This window comes from Takifugu rubripes, chromosome 19 (genome assembly GCF_901000725.2).
Source record: "Takifugu rubripes chromosome 19, fTakRub1.2, whole genome shotgun sequence".
Taxonomy (NCBI): domain Eukaryota; kingdom Metazoa; phylum Chordata; class Actinopteri; order Tetraodontiformes; family Tetraodontidae; genus Takifugu; species Takifugu rubripes.
Genome location: NC_042303.1, coordinates 17,036,397 through 17,061,918, shown reverse-complemented (window position 1 = coordinate 17,061,918; position 25,522 = coordinate 17,036,397). Strand labels below are relative to the sequence as shown.

The window sequence follows — 25,522 nt, the reverse complement described above, 5'->3', positions numbered from 1 at the left end:
ACATTATATTACTGCAACCACAGAGACGTGAGGACAGGACAGAATTTCAAACATACTTAGGAAAAAGGTTTAGGTATTATTTGAATTCATATAACCTTTATTGGATGGCGCCTTAATTAATCATCCCTAATGTGAGTTTTTATAACCTTTAATAAAACTTTAATCCATGAATGTGAGTGCTGAAGTCAGTCTCTGTAAGCTAACAACCATAACATCCACCGGGAAGGTGATACAAAAAGTAAGCACATTTAAAACAATGGCTGGTGGACAGAAAGCTTTAATCTGTTAATTCCAGGACTGACGCTAATTGCACATTACGTCCCTCAATGTCGTAGTTACACCAGAACTCCACTTGGGGCGCTAGTGTGTTTACAACCGGAAGTCATAGAGTCAAAGCTTCCGGTTTGGGTTCCATAATTCGATTTCTAAACTTTGAACATGATCGTTTAGCAAGGGTACAAAATATAACACATGGATTTGAGCAATAGCCTCGAAGAGGTTCCTGTTTTAGTTGAGAGCTCAGGACTTCTGCCTTTTCCTGAATTTCAGGTATCATTTATTGCTTCCCCTGTAGAATATCTCACACTGAATGTGTAAAAAAATGCTTAAGCTACACGAAAACCTGTGATTTCATAGCTGATTTTACAGTATACGTTTCCCCGTTTGAGTATGTAGAGCTGCAGCGTCGTTTTACACTTTTTTTTCACAGCAGATGGCAGCAAAATATCAGCTAAGGCTTTATGATCGTGATTGTGCAGAATCACAAACCCCAAATTTAATCCGAGAAATCATGCTGAAATCATATTCTTTAGTAATTTAATATTCTCCCTTTCAAATTGGTCTCCTTAGCTGTTAGGCATCACCTTATTTTATGGTGAAATAACGCAAAATTCAGCAGGTGATGAGTTGGAAAGCATCTTTTTGGGAGATATTGCATATCAAAAACTGTTTCGCCAACCACACCTGTGAAATAATAAAGAGCCATTTTAATCTGTTGCTGTTCCTTTCAGAAAATAGGATTAACTCAGTAAGAAGTGGGTACAGGTTATATATATTGTACTGTTTTCATACATTGATGCACTACATAATCCATTGCTAAGATTTAGGGATGTACATGCAGAAATAATGCACACCTTATATCCTTATTGTACTTGTGCATTCTCACTTGCATTTATTGCTGTGTGATGTGTGACTGTTCTTTATCGTGTTGCAGTATTCCCCAGACAATGTCCAGGGACCAGGATGCAGTATTGACCCCACTGAAGTAAATGTACCTGGATGCTCCTGTCAGTCTCATTCTTGCCTTCCTGGAAGCTGCTCCTGCCTGCAAACATATGGACAAGCATACGACACCAGTGGCAAACTACTAAACCTCATCAGAACAGACTCTTATTCCTCACCTGTGTTTGAGTGCAATGCTCTGTGTGGCTGCAGTGATGCCTGCTCTAACCGTGCGGTGCAGAGAGGACTGAGGCTCAAATTGGAGGTTTTTAGCACCAAGAACAAAGGATGGGGAGTACGCACCCTTGAGATGATCCCAAATGGAACCTTTGTATGTGAGTATGCAGGAGAGGTGATCAGTTTTGCGGAAGCTAGACGCAGGCAACTTGCTCAGACGTCTATGGACCATAACTATATAATAGCAGTGAGAGAACATGCAGGAAGTGGCTCCACCACAGAGACATTTGTGGATCCAGCTGCAGTGGGAAATGTAGGCCGCTTTATCAACCACTCCTGCCAGCCTAACCTGATAATGCTGCCGGTCCGTGTGCACTCTGTAGTTCCTAGATTGGCATTGTTTGCTATCCGGAACATACACGTGCAAGAGGAGCTTACATTTGACTACTCAGGAGGATACCATAACCAAACACCTGAAGCGTTGTCGTCCAGTCAAAGTGATGCTGCCTCTCAGGTCAGTGGGACAGATGGACCCCTGAGGAAAAAGTGCCACTGCAGGGCCAAAAACTGTGCTCAGTCCCTCCCACTGGATTTATCTATTCTCAGCTGATTTATTCAGTTTTGGTGTCTGTCTCAATATTTTAAAATTGTTTTTGTATGTCAGAGAATGTTGATGGCTTCATAGTGAGAACCATAAGAAAGAGTCGGATATCAGTGCCCGTCTGTATTTGCTGTTTGGTTGCCCCTGTTAAGTTTCAATTTTTAGCTGCTCCGTTTCATGTGTCAGGGGGTTCTCGTTCAGTAAGTGAGAGACCATTTTCACCAGACTAAAAGTGTTTGCTGGAGCCCTGTACTGACACTTTCTCAGACAACATGAATCAGAAGTGTCTTGTGTGCAGACCCATAAAAGGATTCACAGCTTTCTGTCCAGAGCTACAGAGCTAATTTGGGTTATCTGTTAATAGCACTTGTTTTCAGTCAAAATCAAGTATATATTTTTAATGAATAGTTATGTTTGGATCCACTTCACTTTATTTGATGTTTTTATGCATTACACCATTGCAGATATTCTCAGCCTCTCATTTTTCTGAAGCCTCAAGAGATTTAGAAACAATTATAAAGCGCCTGGAGGGTTTTTTTTATTTAGAAATGGACCTCATTCCACTGTCAAAGGAGGGCTGAGAGTGTCCCATTTATCATGTGGCCATTCTGAAATCAGAACCTCCTCTGTTCAATCTGCCCTGTTTCTAGTCTAGACCTGCTTTTGTGTTATTAATATCCACATCTGGGTTAATTAGGATGGAGACCATGTTGCATCGAGAAATGGGACCACACTGGGGCTGAAAGAGGCTAAATGACTGTGAGACACACACACACACACACACTTCTCTACTGGTTTCCCTGCTGTGTCAACCAGTTTATAAGCCAAATGTTCAGACTCTGACTTACCTTAAAGATATATACATTTAGAAATACATGCCTAAAGGTTTCAAAGATCTTTTAGGTTTTTTGTGTATGATGAAGCTATAAATAGCAGCAAATGAACTAAGCCCCCATGCTAATAAAACAAATACAGTGGTAAATATGAGTAAGAGGAACCCAATAGAGAACATCAAAACTTTTACAGAGAAAGCCCAGAATCACAGAGCAGACTTGTTCATTCCACAGCGACAGGAGCTCCAATATTCAAAAAACATTCAAGCTTACTGTCTCAAAGATGTAAAAAAGCCAAATATTTTACATTGGATAACAAAATCAATTAGCATATTAGCATTAGCTCTTTAGTTGTGTCATCAGCAATCTGCTGCTTCCTCAAAATAAATTTGTTGAGAATTTCCTAGACCTGACTGTAGCTTCGATGCCCCTGTGTTCCCCTCCTGTAGTTTTGTGCATTATACTTTAGGTGGTTTTTCATCTCTAGCTCAGTGGTACAGAGAAAGGATGTCACGTTTTGTTTTTCTCACATGGGCTCCTCCCGTGACAGATGTGAAGTTAAATTTGGCCCAGTACACCTGCAGCAGGCTGAGCAGGAAGTTCTAGAAGAGAAGAGACGGCTTCCTCCACAGCTGCTCTCGTCACTGATCAGACCTACACGTACATACGCACTAGGTCTCCAATACACCTACACTCACTTTACTGGGCGGCATTTTTGGCATTTCCAGAGCGCTCATCTGATGTTTTCAGCAGGTTTGAGGGTGCCTGAGGAGTCTTAGGGTGTTAACATTCAGAGCGTTGTAATAAATTGTTAATACATTATGTAGAAATTAAAATGCCTTCAGCTAATTTAATGAATAAAACTATCTCAAAAACCTATTTGTGTATCCTTTCCTCATTTGGACATTTGACCCCATCTATTTTAGGACCGCCATCTTTTGCTTCTTCAAAATTCTCTCCTAATTAGCAAGGATAATGAAAAGATGTTCTATAAATCTGGGGGAATATCCCTGAATGCGGTGTGAATCTGAAGCAAGATCAGTGACAGATCATTTAAAACAAACATGCTCACTAAAGGGATCCATCATGTTATAAAACTGTAGAGAAAGTTAAGGATAGGTCCTACAACAGAGTTGATCCTAACGGATTACGTGTCATTAAAGCGGCTTACAGCAGGTCAAACAGGTGAGTTCAGACCATGGCACCGTTGGCTATTGTTCTCGGTCAAGTTTGCCTTTGAATGTGTTTAATTCAAAGGCAAAGTGCTCGACCTCTGCTAGTGTGAGTCTCCAGAACTCCAGCTGGTGTGTTTGCATGGTCTGGCATGTTGATTACTATGTGCAGCTCCTGATTGAAAGGGAAGGACACACACACACACACCCAACAATTTAATGCAGAGTGGCATGTATGGCTGTATGAATAATATGTTTTGGCACAAGATCACAAATCCAAATTAGAATATTCCAGTAGCTGGTATAATCCTTTCCATTTATTTCCATTGGGGATATGCAGGTTATTATGCCACTGGGCAAGGGTAATTGTCTTTTATTTTTGGTGTGGTAACTCTCTCTTATGCTGGGTTGCCATACTTTGGTTGTTGGATAATATAATAAACAATGGTTCCACATTAGATTTTCACTGAAGACAATGTATGTGGGCATTCTCAGGAGTTTCTATTAATATGTGCCAGTGTACCTGTCTGGGTGAGAGCTGCAGGACAGTAAACCTCTTAAGCTTTGACTGCGTGTGAGTCGATGTCATTAGGAGATTAGAAATTACATCACGTCCTTGTTCCCAACTCAAACAGGTTGTTTGAAAATAGCAGAAAGTTTTTGGGTGGTCTGGAAGGTGCTGGTGGTGGGAAGGTGTGCGTCATGGCAACAGAAAATGCTCAGTACTGTAGTTACAGTCCCTGATAGGCTTCTTAAATGGCGTTAGAAACAATAGAGAATGATGAAAAGACACTTTGTTCCGATCCCACTGAGCTCGACTCGATGAATGTAGAGTTTACTTTGAAGGCCTGGCCCACACAGACGAGTATCTCCGCCTGAGTCTAGAGATCTACCAACCACAGTGCCCACACAGCACTGCTGAGGGAAGGCCTGAAAGCGCACAAGAAAATACTCTGTCACATGCACAGCGATGAGGCTCACAGTCCGTGCACCCACACTTTGAGTTGCTGAAGAGTATCGTGCTTCTGTCTGTGTGCATGAATAGTTGTGGGTTTTTTTTTTAATGATGATGTTTTAATGCAGTAAAAATAAGGTGGGACATGTCAGCTACAAGTTAAACCAATCACAGAAATAAACTGTCACTACATCCATCTCACCCTCTGCATATGGGAACATTTTCTGGCTGTTGCTAGTGTTTACCTTTCATATCAGAATCCAGTTCATGTTTACAGTTTTATGTGAGGTGCAACCACCTCTTTTTCTTTGTGGTCGCCAGTTGCCTGCACAGTGTATCCATGACAACTGCATACTCCACCATCAGTATTCAAATTTATTGAAGGCCAGTAAACTCCTTCTGTTAGCATCTCACGACAGATATTGTGATGTCATCTATGTGACATCATTAAAACCCAAGTGAATGTGTTACACAATTATGTGTTGAATTCATCTGCTTTGTGCTGCAAATATCCTAATTGCATTATTCATGATATAACAATAAGTAGTGAGTACAGAGCCGCGACGAGGACACACCAAACCATATTTACGGCATTTGCATTAGTCTCTCCCAAATTTATCAAAGCTCGATTTTGTGCCGTAGCTCAGGGCCACTGCACATTAATGCATGAGGTTTTATTCCACCTGATAATAAGTGGCAGCAATTTTTGAGACCCAGAAAAGAAGAAAAACCCCCTCTGATCAGGAGTGATGCTTTTGCTCATTTTTGCATATTTAAAGCATGAGCAGGTTTTTACAGAGGCGAGGTAGATTTTATTTGATTTTATTCATTGAACAGGTCACTGTGTTGAGAATAATTCTGCTCAATTTACAGATGTTGAAGATGACGCTAATTGATTTTATTTATTTATTTATTTATGGGGGACTACAGATCAGCCAGATTGTCTCAATTTATGAGCCAGGTGAAGAAAGAATGAAAGTCAGTCTCAGCATGTGTCAACAGAAACAGCAGGTGTATCTGTGTGTCCACATTGGCTAAATTAGCGTTTCTGACAGAAAACTCATCCACACACATCTGATGCCTTCATCCTACATCCTTTCACACCTCGAAAGGCACAGCATGAACCCCTCTGATCTGAGCTTCTGTTCCTGACATATATAGAAAATTGTGGAGATGAACAGAAAGCTGGATTTGACAATGCAGACACATGTTAATTACACACAGTAGGATATGTGAAGTGCTGTGCAAAGGTTTTCGTTACTCAGAAGTCAAAAATCTTTCCAGCATAGTTCAAGTGTTTCACATTTGGGCCGTCAGAACTACAATTAATTAGAAATTTAATCAGCCAGGCAGTGAGTTGGTGAATCCCCGAGTGACCACCGTGAGGACTTCATTACCCAGAAGGCCTCGCTGCTGTATAAAGGGGCGTGTCCTCTTTGCCATGTGGAGGAGGTAAGAAGCGGATTGTTGCTGAGGACGCGTTGAGCTGTCAGAGATAACTCCGCTCAGCCTGCTCTTACCTGGACTTTCACCACCATGGACTTAACCGAGGATAGCGCTGTGGAAATTATCCTCTGCTGACCCACTTCTTCTCGCGGCTCTCCCTCTTTCTTTGACGCCTTATTTCATCTCTGTCAAGTAAGAGGCGTCTATGTTGTCGTTCTTATCACCAGCAGTTGCCTTCATGTGTTGAGCCAAAGCTAATTTTGTCATTGAGATGTCAGGAAGTAGCCCACGCGCACATTTGTGCTCGTGCCATTAAAAAAAACAAACAAAAAACCAACAACGTGGTTTTATTATTGTCCAATTTTAGTGGCAGAAAACGTCAAAAATGTCAAACGTCACCATGACATCGCCATAGCTACGCGGAAGGTGCAGCCTGTCAAGCAACAGCACTGTTAGTAAACCGAATTTTGTTAGTAAACCGAATTTTGTGCGCTTGAGGCATCAATGACCTCCAGATTCAGACGTATGACGCTATAATGCGGACATAATCGCAGGCCTTTTTTTTTTCTTTCTAGAAAAAGCAAAAGTTCGGCATGTCTGCGTCACTTGTCACAGTTAGATTCTGTCAAAAGCTGTAAGAAAAGATGTCTGTATACGTGTACATTCTGTATCATAATGCATAGTCCAATCAACGTGAACGGGAAAAATCTGTAACTGGTCTCAATGTATCTCATTGTACTCGTTTTGAAGCTAATTGCAATTAGGTGCTTCATAATTGTATATCAGGAGCTAATATTAGGTACAGCTCTAGAGAGAGAGAAATTAGTCATGATTAGAATAAGTATTCTAAGGGATTGGTAACATTTACCTGCAGAAACAGGAAGGGTGTAATATGCAAGTGGAGTCATTTTGCTGAACACTTGACCTGCATAGGGGGTTAAATATCTAATCCACAGTCAAAAACGTTTCAGCAATAATCTATTGCAGGTGCCGTCACCACCAAGGAACCATGTCGGACAAGATGTCCAGCTTCCTCCACATTGGGGACATATGTTCCCTGTATGCAGAGGGCACCACCAGTGGATTTATCAGCACTTTAGGGTAAAAACGCTCTGCTTTTTACTCATTTGGGTTTCTATGACCCCTTTCTCACCTCTACTTTCCCTCCTTACATCCTGGTGGGATGGATGGATCATCTCAAAGTCAACAGTAACATAATAGTCTATAGATATAGCTTATTAAACCAATCATCAGCATACTCACTTATTCATTGTTGGAATTTGTATTTCTTGTGTATTTTTTCTGTCCCTCTAAGCAGTGCACTTCAATATTTTGAATCACTCTATTTAAAAAAAACAAAAACAAAGGGTTATATATATTCTTTAATGTTTTTTTCCTCTGGAAATGCCTGCTTAAACACATATTTACTGTGGCTATGACTGCAGGATGGATCTGTTGGATCAGATCTGGCCTTTGCTTACTTTATATACAGAGGAAGATCTACTTTCTGGATCTCAATTTGTGTAATTGAAGGAAATCAGGTTTATCACAGCAACTCCTGCCATACGTTTTGCTATGCATAAAAATCAGAAGACTATGGTATATTGAAAAACATTTTATTTACGGTAATGTGCCATTTTCCTTTGACTTTTTGTCAAACCCTTCTAAAAAAAAAAATCAGATTGCAGATGATATTCAAAATGTCACCACTTTAGTCTCATCTACAAATAAAAAAGCCTTGACAGCTGTCTGCAAGGAGTTTGAAATATAACTAGTACTGTCTTGTATAAAAAACATGGGATGTTGTTATAGTTTTGGCTCCCCTGAGCACCGTGTGCTTAGTTGATGCTCTCGATCCGAAGTACCTTGCTATTTTTTTTCCTGCTCCATGCTAAGTGCCATTTACGTGACGTTTTCCCTCCGCCCTAATTGTAGGCAAGTAGTTCAAAGTGCATGTCATTATGTCCAAACTGAGCAATCCTTGATAGAAAGGCAACATTGTGAACAGAGGGCTAAAAGGAGATGCAGTGAGGCAATCGCTGCTGTGGCTGCTGTTGTCAGACGATATCCTTGCAATGTCAGGTTCAGTTCTGCACGCTTCTTTCCTTTTCTATGTCCCACCACATGGTGTTTGTTTTTCCTTCAGTGAGGTGAAAATGAGCATCGTTGTTGTCATCTGCGTCCCATCCTCTTCAAGTGCTGTTGTTTTCCTCTCCTCGGCATGCTGCTATTCGCCTTGCCACTCACCACAGGCAGCACCGAGTCCTTCCTCCTGCCAGCTCTTGGAAACCACGCTCACAGTTTAGATATGTGCGTCACCCACCATGGCAACAAATGTGTGCACAGCTTTGAAGACTGCCATGATGGAGCTTGTTTGTCAGATTTCCCACCTCATATTGTTAGGCCTAGTAATCACCCCCCACCCCACTGTGGCCATGAGCGCTTCTGTTGAGAATGGAACTATAAATGGCGTTATTGTATTAGATGTTGTTTTACTGTCAGTGTTATGAATGTGACCCCCAAGAGACCGCGGCAGACCAGCCCTGCCTCAGAGAGGATGCCGTCTGGCATCTAGTCGCCTGCGGACTGGATTATAAAATCTCAGCCTGATCAGATTTCAGGAGGTTTATTCTTAATTTCACTGCACAATGACCCTTGTTCATGTAGACCTTCACTCAGAAATGCACGAGTGTGATCAGGATTATCAATTCACATGGAGGGAATTGTGGCTCCTGCATAATACAGCCTAAAAACAAACAAAAAGATTGTGCACAACAGGAAGTTGGCTTGTTAAAGACTGGCATTGTGAACCTCAGAATACACTGATCCAATCCAAGAGTAAAGAAGAAGAAGAAGAGTGATGTTTACATTCTGTCGACACCACAAAGCTTTTAAACTGGTGAGGTGAAACCCATCCAAGAGCTTCTGGTGTTGTGGGTTAGTGCTGAACCATCTGGAGTATCTCCAGCAGGTTTAGTTCAAATGTGGAGAAACCCCTGACCTGATTGTCTAAACAGAAGCCTCAGTGAAAGGTTGATTAATCATATTAATCCACATTGATTAATTATAAAGATATTTCATTAAAATTCCTCATACTAATGGCGTCAAGATCACGATACAGTGGCATTTAAATTCTTGCATTTTTTCTTTTCATCATTTTCCTGTTTACATCACGTCATACGGAATGCTTCATAAAAGAATATTGAGTTTTAAAGCCTTTGACGGTATAGATCATGGAAGATTCACAAACTGTCACGACTGTCATGTCCACAGGCTTGTTGATGACCGCTGTGTGGTACAGCCAGACACAGGTGACCTCAACAACCCACCTAAGAAATTCAGAGGTAAGCCCCAAAATAACGTGCTTGCTGTCATAGTTTTCCTACTACCTGTATAATTTGCGCCAGAGAGGCTCCCTTGCCAATTTTCGACACCAAAAGAGCAGAAAAGAAACTGCGAAGAGCAGTGTTCTGGCACGGTGATGATGCAGTTTCATTGCTGCCTCCTAACTGAGCTATTCAAATCATAAGCAAAGCTCTGCTTTTTAATGCAAATATAACTACCCGTACTTTAAACTAGCTGTGCTGATAAGTAAATACCCAGCATACCCAGGCTCTGGGTGTCCGTAAAACATTTCGAGACAGTATTGAGTGTAACAGAAACCATATAAATAAATGAATTCAACTATAACAGTAAGTTGACCTTTAAACTCAGACTGGGCACAGTATCATTTCTACAGGTTATGCAAATTTGGATAAGGCTGTTAATAAGGGAGGGTTTGTCTAAAATAAGCACAGGCTGCTGTCTCTCCTCGATCATCAGTTACCTGTTTTACTTTTCGGGCTGTTGTACTGTTGAAACAACTTACTGAGTTGCTGTTTTTAAAATCCTCTATTAACTTTTGTGGGGAACATGATGCCACCCCGTGAATCCACACATTAGATTCTTCTAATCTTAACGGCCTAGTTTGCTTGTCCCTGGCAGACAGATGCCCCAGTTTTTCATCAGTCCATGGCCTTCTCCTCCGCCCTGTGCTCAATGATGGTTAATCCCTGGAGCCTCTTCGCTTGGCCCCATTTTTCTGAAACTTTAGAGCTGCTATTTCTGCCCTGGTTAAGGCTCACTGGGTCCCCCTCATCAGCTGGCATATAGTTGCTCTGTGAACAGTGTACGAACACCGGTTTTAAACATGATCTTTCTGATTATTATTTTCTTTTTTTTGTATTACATCCTGATTTTTAAAAAATAAAATCCAGTTCATGCTTAAAAAGCTGGACAACAGGGGGAGATTTGTTTCTGTCTGAATGGCGATACTTGTGTGTGATGGGTGATTTGATTATTATGTGTGAGAGACAGCTTTACCTGTTTGCAGCATGTAGGAGATGGTGATACTCCTTTAGAGTAAAAATGTTTGATCTGTTTGTTTTTTTTTCCCGAATACTGTCTTTGCCAGAGTGGGCTAAATTGTGTAGGACCATCATGAGGATGACATCTGATCTTTTTGGAGCTCACTGGCGTTCTCCTCTCGTTTTATTTCCTCAGACTGCCTCTTCAGACTGTGTCCTATGAACAGATACTCAGCACAGAAACAGTTCTGGAAGGCGGCAAAACCTGGAGGCAACAGCACCACGGACGCAGTCCTCCTCAACAAACTTCACGTATGTGCGGGAGAAGTCCTAAAAATATCAGCCTGATTATTCAGGGTTTACTGGGTGCCTCTCTCTATGTAGCATGCTGCTGACCTGGAGAAGAAGCAGAACGAGTCTGAAAACCGCAAGCTGCTGGGAACCATCATCCAGTATGGAAATGTCATCCAGGTGTGTCCACCATGAATTTCTGCTCTACTGACTGATGTCTCGGGTGCATCCTACAGCTGGCAGTGTACATTCTTGGCTCCAGCTCAAACACCATATATCTCTTTGTAGGATTAAAGTGAAGTTAAGGCCTCAAAAAAATGCACAGCTGGTGTGTTTCCAGTCCAGTTGGCATTAAACTATTTTTGACAGGCGTGGGAAGAGTTGCCTGAATGGGACTACTGAAAGAGGTCATGGGAATTAGGAGATTAAGAGTTTTCAAGTACCTGAAGAGTTTTCCTAGAACAGATAAAGATACCAGAGACGAGCTCTGGAGATATATCGCTTTTACATGCTGATGCTATGAGCCTTGTCGACACGCACCAATATTTCTTGTTTTGCTAACAGCTGCTGCACCTGAAAAGCAATAAATATCTGACGGTGAACAAGCGCCTACCTGCGCTGCTGGAGAAAAACGCCATGAGAGTAACACTGGACTCAGCGGGAAACGAGGGATCCTGGTTCTACATTCAGCCCTTCTACAAGCTGCGATCCCTGGGAGACAGTGTGGGTAGATTGGAGTGTTGCGCCACGTTAGGTCTCACAGGCTTTGAAAGCTTTTTGAAAGATGACATTAGAGAGCAGTTTGCATATTTTATTCATGCCCCCATCAAGTACTGCTTTTAAAAGAAGGATTTGGAAGCAATGATAGATATTCTGAAATTAAAGAGTTTGTTTTATTTGCATATTCATTAGGAAAGGTGCTGAAAAGTGAGTTTCACATCCTAAGCCAACACATTTCTGCTACTGTATGTTGTTGAACACCTCAGCAGCAGAGGGTAGGGCCTTAAGCATGAGTGACGGACAGGTGCAATGTGGAATTACTTAATAAAACATGCATATATATGTATTTTTTCACTGTTCAAAAGTGTAAAAAGTTTTCAGGTATAATGGGGCTTCAAAGCAACATCGCTATTGGCCAATTATGCTGTAATTTCTGCTAGTGGCTGATGGATGCTGATAGCGTTAAAATGGCTAATTTGCAAATTCAGTTACGCTTATTAAGTCCGTTTGGGGAAAAACGGGGATGGTAATGTGCAGGAACTAGGCACTAATTACAGGCCTGTGTTGCTCAAAGAGCTTAAACAAAGGTCAAATATTTCCAGAGAAAATAATTTTTGCTTTTAAAAACAATTGTTAACACGGACACACATTGTTACATCAGTTCTCTGCAACATGCAAAGAAATTTTTTCAGCTTGTCAGCATCTTTAGCCTCGTGTATAGTATAGTTAGCCCCCCGATGCACGCATTAATTTCTTACATCCTGCATAAAAAGTATGGACCCTGAACTCCTTAACACATTGTGGTCTGTAGCTCCCCCTGGCAGTTGTTGGAGTCATGTTCGCCTTATGAGAAATGAGATTTGCAAAATAAAAAAATATTAATGAATATAAACCTAGTGATTCTGAATTTCCTTATATTATTGCACCTGTTTTGCATTAACCTGTAATTCTGTTTTTATTTGACATTTCTCAACTTATCTAATCCAATTTTGTTCTGTCCTGCAGGTTGTAATAGGAGACAAAGTGGTCCTTAACCCTGTGAATGCAGGACAGCCTCTACATGCCAGTAGTCACCAGCTAGTTGACAACCCAGGATGCAATGAGGTGTGTGTCCACTTGTGTTATTGGCTTGCATTACATATAGTCTCCAGGATGTAAACAAGCTTTACAATTTCCTGATGACATTGCATTTTAAAAATCTCCTTTGGTTTTGTGAAAACTCAGGTCAATTCTGTCAATTGCAACACAAGCTGGAAGGTTGTTCTGTTCATGAAATGGAGTGACAACAAGGAAACGATACTAAAAGGGGTGGGTAGACTGTTCCTGACATTACATTGTTTTTACAGGTGCCATAATGATAGAATAGCCTCAGTTATAGTTAAAAAAAAAACCCCAAAAAAACACATTTTAAAGCAGGTCTTTGCAAAACAGTGATGCAACAACCTCCCTGATTTTACCCAATTTTCTTGGGTTGCATTTTGACTCTTATTATTTATTTACTTATTTGTTTGTATGTTTGGCGTTTTGTAGGGGGACGTTGTCCGGTTGTTCCATGCAGAGCAGGAGAAGTTTCTCACCTGTGATGACCACAGGAAAAAGCAATATGTTTTTCTCAGAACCACAGGTCGTCAGTCTGCCACTTCAGCCACCAGCAGCAAAGCACTGTGGGAAGTCGAAGTAAGCATTGTGTGTTGTCAAGGTGAAAACCAGTTCTGTTAATGTTGGTGATTTCTGATTCAAGCCAGGCTCTGTGTCAAGAGTAAGCACAGACTCAGGCTGTCTAAAGGTGCCTGATGCCTGTTTTATCTGCAGGAGATTTTAATTATTTTGGCTCTATTAAGGTGGTTCACCATGATCCATGCAGGGGAGGTGCAGGCTACTGGAACAGCCTGTTTAGGTTCAAACACTTGGCCACGGGGTGTTATTTGGCTGCAGAAGTGGGTGAGGTATGTGTCACTCTATTAATTGGTTACCTATGTTAATACACCTTATGTATGATGGCGTTTGGATTATTTAAGATCATTTTTTTTGTGCTGGCATGGTTTGTAATAGATTTAACACGAGTATGTGTTGCTCAGGTAAATCAAGACTTTGAGGAAGAGAGCGCTGAGCAGCGTTCTTCGGTAAGTGCTCTTATTTTCACCGTGCTACACCCCCCTACACCTCTGCCATTGTTCATATCCTTTTTTTGTGTTGGGTCTTTTCCTTTCTGCTTAAGGTGGTGGACTTCACTCCCTTTAATTTCCAGGTACACTTGTTAAGTTGTCTGAAATATGAAAAGATGACTTTAGCATGATCAAATGATGCCAGTAGGTGGCAGTGTTGCACAAACCATTGTGACTCTTAAAGGCCACCTTTTCAGTTTAAATGATGAAACTGTTCCCTATAGCCTTGAAACGGAATTAACTCTACCAGACTTGCCTCTTCTCATACCCTCCCATAGCTGGATGCAGATAATGAAGCTTTGAGAGGTCGCCTCCGTGCTCCTCAGGAGAAGGTCATGTACACACTTGTACCTGTTCCTGATGGCATGGACATCTCCTCCATATTTGAGCTTGACCCCACCACTCTGAGAGGTGGGGACTCCATGGTGCCCAGGTATGATATGTAAAATGCTCACAATCTAAAAACAACTCAATTAAGGGTAACCTGTGTTACAGTTTAGTGTTTGCTTAGATGTCACATGCTAGCAACTCATGTTTGCATGTAAAACAAGCTTGTTCAAACTTGGCTGGGGGGCTAATTAATGGTTAATAATAGAGGTAAACCTGTCAGGTTCAGTGCGTTTTTGTGGCTCCTGCCAGCAATGTTATCTATGACCAGATGTATGTACCAAAATCTGAAAAGGCACACTTACATATGTTGTACATGGATATAAAAGACGTGTTTTGCTCAGACTTTATGTCATTGATTTTCTTTTTTTCTGTGTTGGCAAGTAACGCAGGAAAAACCTGCTTCAACCAAGTACAATGCAAAACTTTATAATTAAGATCAGTGTGAATCTAAAGTAATTTCTGAGAATTGCGTAAAGGTTTTTCCTAGAAACATCCTTATCTATTGTCATCTCTGTTACGTGCATTGCACTTCTCAGCATAACTCTTTTGTTCCTGTACGCCATGCATTTCTCGCCTTCACCTAGTTGTTTCTCAATTATCAAAATAGATTTTCTGTAAAGTGTTGCCTTTATTACAGTAATCGTGATTTTGCAGATAATGGAAACAGATGTGTCTTCTCCTAGGAAGCACATTTGATACCGGGCTTTTTAAAAGATATCCTGTACTGGCAGTATGTCAGTGACATCTTGCAGAGGTCCGGAATGTGTAACTTAGTAGAATTTTGCAGCCTTGCTGCAGGAACTTGCTGGGTGACTGGTGATTTAAGTTCTGTCCATCTGCATGAATGCCTGCTTGTACTAAAAATAAAGTAGGTTTAACTACTAGAAATAACTCATTAAACTGACCAATAGCTATTCTTGGCCATTTAGATTTCTCTTATGTATTTTAAAGAATCTCTTCATCCCCTGCTACTTCTAGGAACTCCTATGTGAGGCTGAGACATTTGTGCACAAACACTTGGGTCCACAGCACGGTCCTGCCAATTGACAAAGAAGAGGAGAAGCCTGTTATGTTAATGGTGAGGAGATGATGCAAATGTAAGGATTCAGTACTGAGAGACAAGATGACCAAAGATGCATGATTTTTCCTAGATTGGAACATCTGCAGTTAAGGAGGACAAAGAAGCTTTTGCCATAGTACCAGTGCCACCAGTTGAAGTTCGTGATTTAGATTTTGCTAATGATGCAAGCAAAGTGCTGGCGTCCATCGCTGGTAAACTGGAGAAAGGGACTATTACTCAGAATGAAAGGAGGTATCCGAGATACTGACTTTAGATAAAACTCTCATATAAATGCTATCTTATTGTTGCATTTAACTTGCATGTGTGCCGTCTTCAGATTTGTAACCAAACTTCTGGAAGATCTAGTTTTCTTTGTGGTGGACATTCCCAACAGTGGACAAGATGTCTTGGATATCATGGTTAACAAACCCAGCAGAGAAAGACAAAAACTCATGAGAGAGCAAAACATTCTGAAGCAGGTTGGTTGTACTTTCACAGCTGTCCTGTTTGAATTTGAATATATTTTAGGGACGTAAGATGCTCCACTTTCATTTCAGATTTTCAAACTCCTTCAAGCTCCTTTCACGGACAGTGGAGATGGTCCCATGCTGCGACTGGAGGAACTCGGGGACCAGCGGCATGCTCCATTTAGACACATCTGTAGGCTCTGCTACCGAGTGTTGCGACATTCTCAGCAGGATTACAGGAAGAACCAGGTGGGTGGATGCAGAAAATCTGCTTTTGACCCTTTTGACGGAACCTTGTAGCACTAAAAGCCTTTGTCCTTTTCTTTACAGGAATACATAGCCAAACAGTTCCGTTTCATGCAGAAGCAGATCGGATACGATGTGCTGGCAGAAGACACAATAACAGCTCTGCTGCACAATAACCGCAAACTGCTGGAGAAGCACATCACTGCTGCTGAGATTGACACATTTGTCACTCTAGTGAGGAAAAACAGGGAACCAAGGTGGGTGCCCAGTGGTGGAGCGTTGAGGTTCCATTTTATTTGTTAAAAGATCTTCAAAAGGATATGCATTTATAAAGTCCAGATATACAGTATATATGGATCATAATGAGTTTGCAATGTATTATAGTTCATATAAATCACACTGATTTATGCATTCCCTTAATGTCCCTGGTTTATTAAAAACTAAAATCAAGCATTGTTTGTCTAGGTTTTTGGATTACCTCTCAGATCTCTGCGTGTCCATGCAGAAATCCATCCCTGTGACACAGGAGCTCATCTGCAATGCTGTACTGGATCCCAGTAATGCCGACATCCTCATCGAGACCAAGTCAGCCTCTCTTTATCTCATTCCATAACGTATTAGATGTATTCCATAAATAATAACAGAGTTCAGAAACAATTTATATGCTATCCACCAGATTGGTGCTGTCAAGGTTTGAGATCGAGACGGTATCAAATGGAGAGAGTCCAGTGGAGGCAGAGGATGAGGAGGAAGTCTGGCTGTTCTGGAAAGACAACTGCAAGGAGATCCGGAGTAAGAGCATTCGGGAGTTGGCTCAAGATGCCAAGGAGGGTCAGAAAGAAGACCTTGAGGTGGTCAGCTACTACAGGTAAGGTCTATTTGAATACACACATAAAAAAGAGGAAGAAGAAAACTACAGACAAAACTATTTTCCACCAGATGTCAGCTGAACCTTTTTGCCCGGATGTGCCTGGACCGTCAGTATCTGGCTATCAACAAGATCTCCAGTCAGCTGGATGTGGATTTGATCCTGCGCTGCATGTCTGACGAGGACTTGCCCTTTGACTTGAGGGCCTCTTTCTGCCGCCTGATGTTGCACATGCATGTGGACCGTGACCCTCAGGAACAGGTCACACCTGTCAAATACGCACGTCTCTGGTCTGAGATTCCCTCAAAGATCGCCATTGACGAGTGAGTTACATTTTTTTAATTGACTTGTGTTGTCGTCCAAAAGAAGTAAGACAATTTATTAATTTTCATTCATAAATGCAGCTACGACAATGACGGAACAACCAGGGATGAGATTAAGGAGCGTTTCTCCCTCACTATGGACTTTGTGGAGAACTACCTGAGAGAGGTGGTGTCACAGAACATCCCCTTTTCTGACAAGGAGAAGAACAAACTTACATTTGAGGTAAGTCTCAATTGTTTGGTGTTTGTGTGAACAGATGAGAAGATTTGAATAAAAGTTTTGGCTTTGATTTTACAGGTGGTGAACCTGGCTAGGAACCTCATATACTTTGGTTTCTACAACTTTAGCGACCTGCTGCGACTGACAAAGGTCTTACTTAATATTTTAGACTGTGTCCATGTCAGCACAATTTACCCCATTAACAAGATGGAGAAAGAGGAGGAGAACAAGGGTAAACACCGAACTTTCTTTTTCCGAAGCGGTTCGGTTTTTTTACAGTTTCATTTTAGATTGTTCTTGTTTTCTTGGAATTCAAACAGTTTAATATTGAATTTATAAAAGTTTTTTAAAATATCAGTATAAAATTTGATTTGTCACCTCGCCTTTTTTAGCAGGCAGCAACGTGATGAAATCCATCCATGGAGTTGGGGAGTTGATGACCCAGGTCGTGCTGCGAGGAGGCGGTCTGTTGCCCACCACACCAACCCGCCAGCCACAGGGTGATGTGGTTAAAACACAGACTGAACCAGAGCGGGAGGACATCATGGTCATGGATACGAAGCTGAAGATCATTGAGATTCTACAGGTGGGACATTTGGAGACGCTACTACAGACAATTTGGTTTGACTTGAGATTTGACTTTGACCTTTTCCCTTCAGTTCATTTTGAACGTGCGGCTAGACTACAGGATCTCCTGCCTGCTTTGTATCTTCAAACATGAGTTTGATGAGAGTAACCCACAAGCAGATGGAGCTTCCAGTCAGAACGGAACAAATAATGTGACAAGTCAGATGCCAGGTATGCTGGAGCGTTACGACAGACACGAGTTTTATCAGAGTGGGAAAAGCACAGATGTCACAATGCTGAGACATTGTAATAATATATTATAATATAACACATTGCTTTTTATGTCTGCAGGAAATCTTGACTTTGAAAAAATTGAAGAACAGGCAGAGGGAATCTTTGGAGGAAGGTAAATCATATTTCACTAGTACTCATCAATCCCAAGTCACTTGAGGCAAGATGAGGTTTTAACTAAGTTGGCTCTGCTTCCTTACAAGTGAAGAGAACAGCCCACTAGACTTGGATGATCATGGAGGCCGTACCTTCCTACGGGTCCTCTTGCATCTGACCATGCATGATTACCCTCCTCTCGTGTCTGGGGCCCTGCACCTTCTCTTCAGACACTTCAGCCAGAGGCAGGAGGTCCTCATGGCTTTCAAACAAGTAAATGCTTACACGCAAATTCATTTTCTTAAACGTGACAGTTCTGGATTTTAAAGGTTTACAGATCACATGAATTTCTATTCTGTGTCCACATTAGGTCCAACTGCTAGTGACGAGTCAGGATGTGGATAACTATAAGCAGATCAAGTCAGACCTGGACCAGCTCCGCTCTATTGTGGAGAAGTCTGAACTGTGGGTTTATAAGAGACAAGGAGAAGACGGGATGGATGCAGATGGACCTTCCGAATCTGACAATAAAAAGAAGGTGCATAGTAACACGAAAGCTAAGTTTATCAAAGGTTGGATTAGATTCTTCCACATAACAATTTATTTACTTTTACTGTTGATCCTTACAGGGAGACTCTCCGGTATCAGACAGGTTGGAAGGAACCAGCAATTACAACTACAGAGTTGTGAAAGAGGTTCGCTTGATTCTATTCAAAAACGGTGCTTTCGGGTTTAATAACAAATAATAAGATTGTTATTGACGCTGTGTGTGAATAGATCCTGCTGCGTCTCAGTAAGCTGTGTATCCAGGAAGGGACTTCAGGAAAGAAGAGCAAAAAACAGCAACAAAGGCTGCTGAGGAACATGGGGGCACACAGTGTGGTACTGGAGCTCCTGCAGATCCCATATGAGAAGGTGCAGCCCTGCTAAAGGAAGCAAACTTTAAAGTTTATCATGGATGTGTATTTATACAGAAAGCGACCTTTCATTTTATGCAACAGGGAGAGGATTTTCGAATGCAGGAAATAATGAAACTGGCTCATGAGTTTCTGCAGAATTTTTGCGCAGGAAATCAGCAGAATCAGGCTCTCCTCCACAAACACATAAACCTGTTTCTTAACCCTGGAGTGAGTAGAACAGACACCTTTTCAGACATTCACTGTTTTTTTTTTTTTTTAAATCAACTGTGGTGTTTAATCATGGTTTTGTCGCTCTCTCTCAGATCCTAGAGGCAACCACCATGCAACACATCTTCATGAACAACTTCCAGCTATGTAGTGAGATCAATGAGCGGGTGGTTCAGCACTTTGTTCACTGTACTGAGACCCACGGACGACACGTCCAGTATCTAAAGTTCTTGCAGACCATTGTGAAAGCTGAGAACAAATCCATTAAAAAGGGCCAGGACATCGTCATGGCTGAGGTCAAAAGGAGATTTGGTTTTGCAAATATCAGTAAAAAGACTGGTAATATTCATCATAAGTTCACCGGTGTGTTGTGACTCCACCCTCCAGATGGTGAACTCAGGTGAAGATGTCCTGGTCTTCTACAACGATCGCGCCTCCTTCCAGACCCTGATACAGATGATGCGCTCGGAGCGGGACCGGATGGATGAAAACAGCCCTCTCTTATACCACATCCATCTGGTGGAATTACTGGCTGTCTGCACTGAGGGAAAGAACGTATACACTGAGATCAAGTGTAATTCTTTGCTTCCCCTGGATGATATAGTTCGCGTTGTCACCCATGAAGACTGCATCCCTGAGGTAGGAATACCGCTAAAATCATTAGCACTTAACTGAGCTACCATTATACCGTTTGAGAGCCAAAAGGATGATCTCTTTAAATTTTGCTGAAAATCTCTGTGAATGCAACACATCTTGCTGCATACATGCTCTGTGCTTGGCATGCGTAAATACAGTTGCACATCGAAAGCTAGAGCCTCAATCACCACTCTGTTCCAGGTAAAAGTACATTAATACGTATGGTTTTGTGTGCCTCTGCAGGTGAAGATAGCTTATATCAACTTCCTGAATCACTGCTATGTTGACACGGAGGTGGAGATGAAGGAGATTTACACCTCCAACCACATGTGGAAGCTATTTGAGAATTTCCTGGTGGACATTTGTAGGGTAAGCCATCTGTAACATCTTAAAAAAAAAAGAGATGATTACTAGAGATGGGGAGGACGGCTCTTCTTTGCACTGTATTATTTGTGTGGGTGAATATGGCAAAGCATCATGCAGCACCTTACCCGATGCACATGTGCAGGAAGTGTGATTCGGTGTGCATTATACATTACATATTCTCTGTTATTGCCTAGGTATGCAACAACACCAGTGACAGGAAACACGCGGACACCACGCTGGAGCGTTATGTAACAGAGACGGTCATGAGCATTGTCACATGTTTCTTTAGCTCTCCCTTTTCTGACCAAAGCACAAGCCTCCAGGTAATCCGCACTGAGAAATATAAGATTTAAAACACAAATGTCCACTCGCACAGACACACGTACTGTATTTCTTTTTAAAAGAAGGCTATAACTCTGCTTCCTGTATAGATTGCACGTCATATATATGTAAGTACCTTCCTGTATTGCTCCACTATTTTACTCCCCAAATCCTTGGTGGCTTATCAGTAGGCTCTGAAAAGTAAAGTGCTGTTTACTGTGTGGGTTTTCACATTTCCATAGCTTAGTCAGCACACACACTCAGTTGTTCCCAGATCTGTGGGTGTGTATTATTGAGACACGTTGCTCATCATGTACTCATGCAACGAGGTCACACCATTTCTGTAGACCTTGTTGTAGTGCTTGGTTAGTGCTGTTCCAATAAACAGTGGCCACATCCTTATAGGCTTTCTAGTCCCTTTTACAATTCAGTCGTGTCTAATCAAACGCACCTATCCAAGTACAACCCCAGTTTGTTGTTACGGTGAGTTGTGTTGACCAAATTAGCTCCAGTGCTGTAGCTGATTTTATTATGTAATTCGTTTTTATTAAACCTTCTGAGAATTCTGAGGCTAACCAGTACATGATAATAGCAGCCTTTTCTCTTACAACAGGCTGCCATTCTTGGGAAGATAACTGAGGTATTGCACTCTCGGGATGTGGCAGGCTGATAGATAGCCTTTACGTTATGGTGATAGAAATCAAGTTGTGTGCTGTGATAAACACCGGGCTGGTGATGGTGTCTGGAGTGCACGTGATCTGATCGAAAACTGACGGACGAAGCTGCTCTGCATTCACGATATCGTTCACACAAACATAGTGTTCGTGGTTTAGAGATATGTCTTCAAATATATACATCAGGTTTTCCTCTTGTACGATCTATGCCTAAATCATTGTGTTTTTCTCTTATCCTGTGTTTTCGGACTCTCTTACAGACTCGTCAGCCAGTGTTTGTACAACTGCTCCAGGGAGTGTTCAGAGTGTACCACTGTAACTGGCTCAACCCTGTTCAGAAAGCCTCTGTAGAAGCTTGCATAAAAGTACTGTCAGACGTAGGTAAGAAACTGGTGGCATGTTAATGTTACAATATCAAAAGGCACTTTTTCATAGGAACGGACAACAGTAACCTCTACTTTGCTATAATTAACCAGCTAAAAGCAGAGCTATTGCCATCCCAGTGGACTTGGACAGTCAAGTGAACAACTTGTTTGTCAAGTCCAACAATGTGGTGCAGAAGAGCATCCTCAGCTGGAGACTTTCTGCCAAGAACACCTCCCGAAGAGACTCCACCCTGACAACATCTAAAGACTACCGCAACATAATTGAGAGGCTGCAGGTCAGTGAAGGGTTGCTTATTTACGTAGATATTGAGCCCTGAGGCAAAAATGTGGGTGAAACAGTAGAATGACCTGTGATATTGAGTAATACGGAATATAATTCACTTACAGTAATTACATGACAGAATCATCAACAGACTCATTTCAGTCATAACAGTTTATATTACATAGTTGTGTTTTTTTTTTGCGTGTAGCTACTGTTTTCACCACTCAAGATCCTTCCTGTTGCACCAAAACTACTCCACAGCCCACAAAGTGCTATAACAGCAGGGTAGAAATCTTTTCATATTTCTTCACTACTCCTCAGCGAACGATACAGGAAGTGTAGGGGAGTAGTAGGTTGTGTTCATTCATCACACATGGTTTGCTTTCTCGTATTATTGCCCTGTACTTCTGTTTGTCCTGCATTAACGTCAGGAGGCAGTCAGGCCGATGATGTGAAGCTTAGTGCAGCCTGATGCCACAGACAATAACCAGTGTGGATGTAGAAGGTCAACAAACTACTGCGTCTCCCCGTCATGTTTGAGCACGTATCAAGAAAAATCACAACAAATCGCCATCTTTTTACATATACTTACAAACACGTCCAAATCTGTCCTCAGTAATGTTCCAGAACATCTGTTTTTGTTTCACTGTAGGACATAGTGTCTGCGCTGGAGGACCGCCTGAGACCACTGGTTCAAGCTGAACTGTCAGTGCTGGTAGACGTCCTGCATCGTCCAGAGCTGCTCTTCCCTGAAAACACCGACGCTCGCAGGAAATGTGAAAGTGGAGGATTTATATCAAAGTAAGCCCACAGGGGTTACTGTGGCCTTACAACATGAAAAGGCACACAGCTGCGATTGTAGGAGTTTAGCCTTTAAAGACACTATCTGACACTGACCACCCCACCCCCCACATACACACACACACACACATATATATCCACATCTTTCACTGTACTTTTTCTGTCCCTGACCAGACTGATCAAACACACCAAGCAGCTGCTGGAGGAGAATGAGGAGCGCCTGTGCATCAAGGTGCTGCAGACGCTAAGGGAAATGATGACAAAAGATCGAGGATACGGGGAGAAGGTACACGCGTCCCTGTTTCTGTCCCTCATCGTTTTCTTGAAAATGTGCCCAAAGTTCACCTTCACATGTATAAAAAAAATCTTTACTGACCCTCAGGAGACAATGTCTTTGTCCCTCTGAGACAAATTATTGGATGTCAGATACATCATACAAAGAAATAAGAGAAGCTACTGACTTTACCTTGGTTGCTTCTGGTGCTTGTACATTAAGCGCAAAGAAGAAAAAAACCTTCCAGACCTGTATATGAAATGTCTGTCGATAGTGCTGGAAGGTCGTGTTCAGTTTGAGACAGTTGTAGCACAAATTGACCTTCCCTGTGTTCTTTATAACCGTAGTTTCATTATTAACAACATGCATGTTCACTCAGCATCCACTTGTTACTAATCACCTCAACTGCTGCTAAGGTTCTCCTAATCGTATTGATGACTTCCTTTTAAAATAAAAACAAGAAACAAAAACTTCGGACTACGAGACTGTAGTCCTGTTGCAAACGAATCTGGGAAAAGAGGATAAAGGAGTCAGGCTCCTCAAGGTGAAGTGGTATTAAAGCAGCTGCATCAGATGCTTTGTTTTGCCATTGTTATAGTGAAAATCTGGGGAAAGTGTGTAAATACAACATTTTAACATGCTCTGTGTGTGTGCGCGTGTGTGACGAGCTTTACACTTTACATACCAAGCCTCACTGTAACCCACTTCTCTAGCTTTACTAACTGCCCCATATACTTTTCTCTTGCAGCTGATTGCCTTTGGTGATGAAATGGATGTGGCTGAGGTTGATCACTTTACTTACTACTGTGATTTGTGTCCCACTAACAACATAGACATGCATTGTGTCACATGTAGATCTCCTAGCGCTTCATTCTCATCTGTCAAATTTGTATATAGCTTAGTCCATCCCTCCCTGCTCTGCTCCCGTAGGAGTTGCTCCAGATCGCCATGTTAAAGTGTCAGCATACCGCCGCCATGTCTAGCACTCATTACGCAAAACGCCTGCATGTTTTTAAAATAGGCCTTAAAGATATCAGTCTGCTTGTAAAGGAATTGCAATATCCAGATGCAGCCAACATTTAGTTTTGGAGTTTAGGCATTTCTAGGCGCTACGTTCTTCTGAGATCTTCTCCTCAAAAGCTACATTCCTATCCATGTAGTGCTTGGTCAGGCTTCTACAGGCTACATGGTGCTGTTATGACAGATTGTGCTTTTAGACAGTATATTCTTTAAGCCTTGAGCCAGGCGTTGGCGTATATATAGGAGGCACAGATCGAGTTCTAGATACACTCTAACAAATGACTCCTAACCCTTCATCGGGGAGGGTTAGACAGGAGCTGGACTGTGTGTGGCGGGTCATGAGTGTACATTTCAGAAATAGGTTAGTGGTTCTGTCTTAGCCGATAATGGTTACAGGGATTAAGGATGTGACTCCAGAGGAACTGCATCCCCTCTTATTATGGTGACTAAAATTGTGTCTGTTAACGAAATAAAATGGTGTAATCAGCATTTCTTTGAGCGTAGGATGCCATATAAGAGAGTTCATGATTGTTTTCTATCATTCTTTACCTAAACTTGTCTCTGGGTTGCACTGTTAATATTGCACTGGCAGCAACGGTAACAAAAGTCTGTGTCTAGACCTTTATAATCATCTTGTTATAATCATTCCAGTCTTAACTATAAATCTATTCATTTTCATAACTTAATTCAACACAAGTGCAATCATATTCCCGACAGCGAAGCCTGAAAGCATACTCATCTTTTGATGAAGACGGTGTAATGAAGGTGAAATCCTGTGGAGAAAAGCTTCAGAGGACGGAAATGATCTTTCTTTTCCGATTGTTTTTGTTGGATTTGCCATATTGCCGTTTACAATCTACACGTTTGGTAGAAACTCATGCCAGCAGAATAACAGTGATGGGGGGGGCGATGGCAGACAAGCCACTTCATCAGAAATAAAGAGAACAATAATGTTTGTGTGCGACGAGATGTTTTCAGAAAGGGTCTTTCCACAATGGCGAGGAAGCGACATGTTGTCGGTTTCCTTGTTATGTCTTTCGTCTCATTTTCCCTCCCTCCTCCCTTATCCCACTTGGCACAGTGGCAGTGGAAATCCCCAGCTTCTATAAAAACAGAGCTGTTCTGAGAGCTGAGCTTTGTTCCCTCATCCCGTGCCGCATGCATGTTAGGAATGCATGCACGCTAGCTTACCCTCACGGC

The 25,522-nt window shown here is 41.8% G+C and overlaps 2 protein-coding genes across 12 annotated transcripts in view; both read left to right on the top strand.

The window, feature by feature from the left end:
- The first annotated feature begins 379 nt into the window (after positions 1-379).
- On the top strand, positions 380-3,125 carry setmar (SET domain and mariner transposase fusion gene). Its single transcript, XM_003973725.3, has 2 exons — positions 380-549; positions 1,214-3,125. Exons 1-2 carry the CDS (start codon positions 472-474, stop codon positions 2,006-2,008), a joined length of 873 nt encoding a protein of 290 aa, XP_003973774.2. The 5' UTR covers positions 380-471; the 3' UTR covers positions 2,009-3,125.
- A 3,288-nt stretch (positions 3,126-6,413) lies between these two features.
- Positions 6,414-25,522, top strand: part of itpr1b (inositol 1,4,5-trisphosphate receptor, type 1b) — a 46,136-nt gene continuing 27,027 nt past the window's right edge. For 3 of the 11 annotated variants that reach the window (XM_011614348.2, XM_011614350.2, XM_011614346.2), the window contains exons 1-41: positions 6,414-6,597; positions 7,393-7,506; positions 9,679-9,749; positions 10,948-11,063; positions 11,136-11,222; positions 11,607-11,765; positions 12,768-12,866; positions 12,987-13,070; positions 13,293-13,439; positions 13,604-13,708; positions 13,841-13,885; positions 13,981-14,010; positions 14,206-14,360; positions 15,296-15,395; positions 15,469-15,629; positions 15,715-15,856; positions 15,935-16,093; positions 16,175-16,347; positions 16,556-16,675; positions 16,767-16,958; positions 17,030-17,281; positions 17,363-17,504; positions 17,580-17,733; positions 17,894-18,087; positions 18,161-18,299; positions 18,420-18,474; positions 18,563-18,728; positions 18,826-18,993; positions 19,085-19,150; positions 19,233-19,370; positions 19,457-19,582; positions 19,678-19,878; positions 19,970-20,221; positions 20,462-20,587; positions 20,779-20,907; positions 21,016-21,033; positions 21,519-21,545; positions 21,840-21,960; positions 22,056-22,240; positions 22,880-23,028; positions 23,203-23,314. In XM_011614348.2, the coding sequence (XP_011612650.1) occupies positions 7,415-7,506; positions 9,679-9,749; positions 10,948-11,063; positions 11,136-11,222; positions 11,607-11,765; positions 12,768-12,866; positions 12,987-13,070; positions 13,293-13,439; positions 13,604-13,708; positions 13,841-13,885; positions 13,981-14,010; positions 14,206-14,360; positions 15,296-15,395; positions 15,469-15,629; positions 15,715-15,856; positions 15,935-16,093; positions 16,175-16,347; positions 16,556-16,675; positions 16,767-16,958; positions 17,030-17,281; positions 17,363-17,504; positions 17,580-17,733; positions 17,894-18,087; positions 18,161-18,299; positions 18,420-18,474; positions 18,563-18,728; positions 18,826-18,993; positions 19,085-19,150; positions 19,233-19,370; positions 19,457-19,582; positions 19,678-19,878; positions 19,970-20,221; positions 20,462-20,587; positions 20,779-20,907; positions 21,016-21,033; positions 21,519-21,545; positions 21,840-21,960; positions 22,056-22,240; positions 22,880-23,028; positions 23,203-23,314 (5,157 nt within the window). In that variant the 5' untranslated portion in view covers positions 6,414-6,597; positions 7,393-7,414. Of the gene's footprint in view, positions 6,598-7,392; positions 7,507-9,678; positions 9,750-10,947; positions 11,064-11,135; positions 11,223-11,606; positions 11,766-12,767; positions 12,867-12,986; positions 13,071-13,292; positions 13,440-13,603; positions 13,709-13,840; positions 13,886-13,980; positions 14,011-14,205; positions 14,361-15,295; positions 15,396-15,468; positions 15,630-15,714; positions 15,857-15,934; positions 16,094-16,174; positions 16,348-16,555; positions 16,676-16,766; positions 16,959-17,029; positions 17,282-17,362; positions 17,505-17,579; positions 17,734-17,893; positions 18,088-18,160; positions 18,300-18,419; positions 18,475-18,562; positions 18,729-18,825; positions 18,994-19,084; positions 19,151-19,232; positions 19,371-19,456; positions 19,583-19,677; positions 19,879-19,969; positions 20,222-20,461; positions 20,588-20,778; positions 20,908-21,015; positions 21,034-21,518; positions 21,546-21,839; positions 21,961-22,055; positions 22,241-22,879; positions 23,029-23,202; positions 23,315-24,050; positions 24,087-25,522 lie in introns of all 11 variants that reach the window. The other 8 variants (XM_029826002.1, XM_029826003.1, XM_011614352.2 and 5 more) reach the window with 8 other exon arrangements.

Bases quoted from the DNA above. Each gene is read 5' to 3' on its own strand.
- setmar (XM_003973725.3), top strand. From the start codon at position 472: ATGGATTTGAGCAATAGCCTCGAAGAGGTTCCTGTTTTAGTTGAGAGC. The intron at 550-1,213 runs GTATCATTTATT...ATCGTGTTGCAG, and splicing joins TGCCTTTTCCTGAATTTCAG to TATTCCCCAGACAATGTCCA.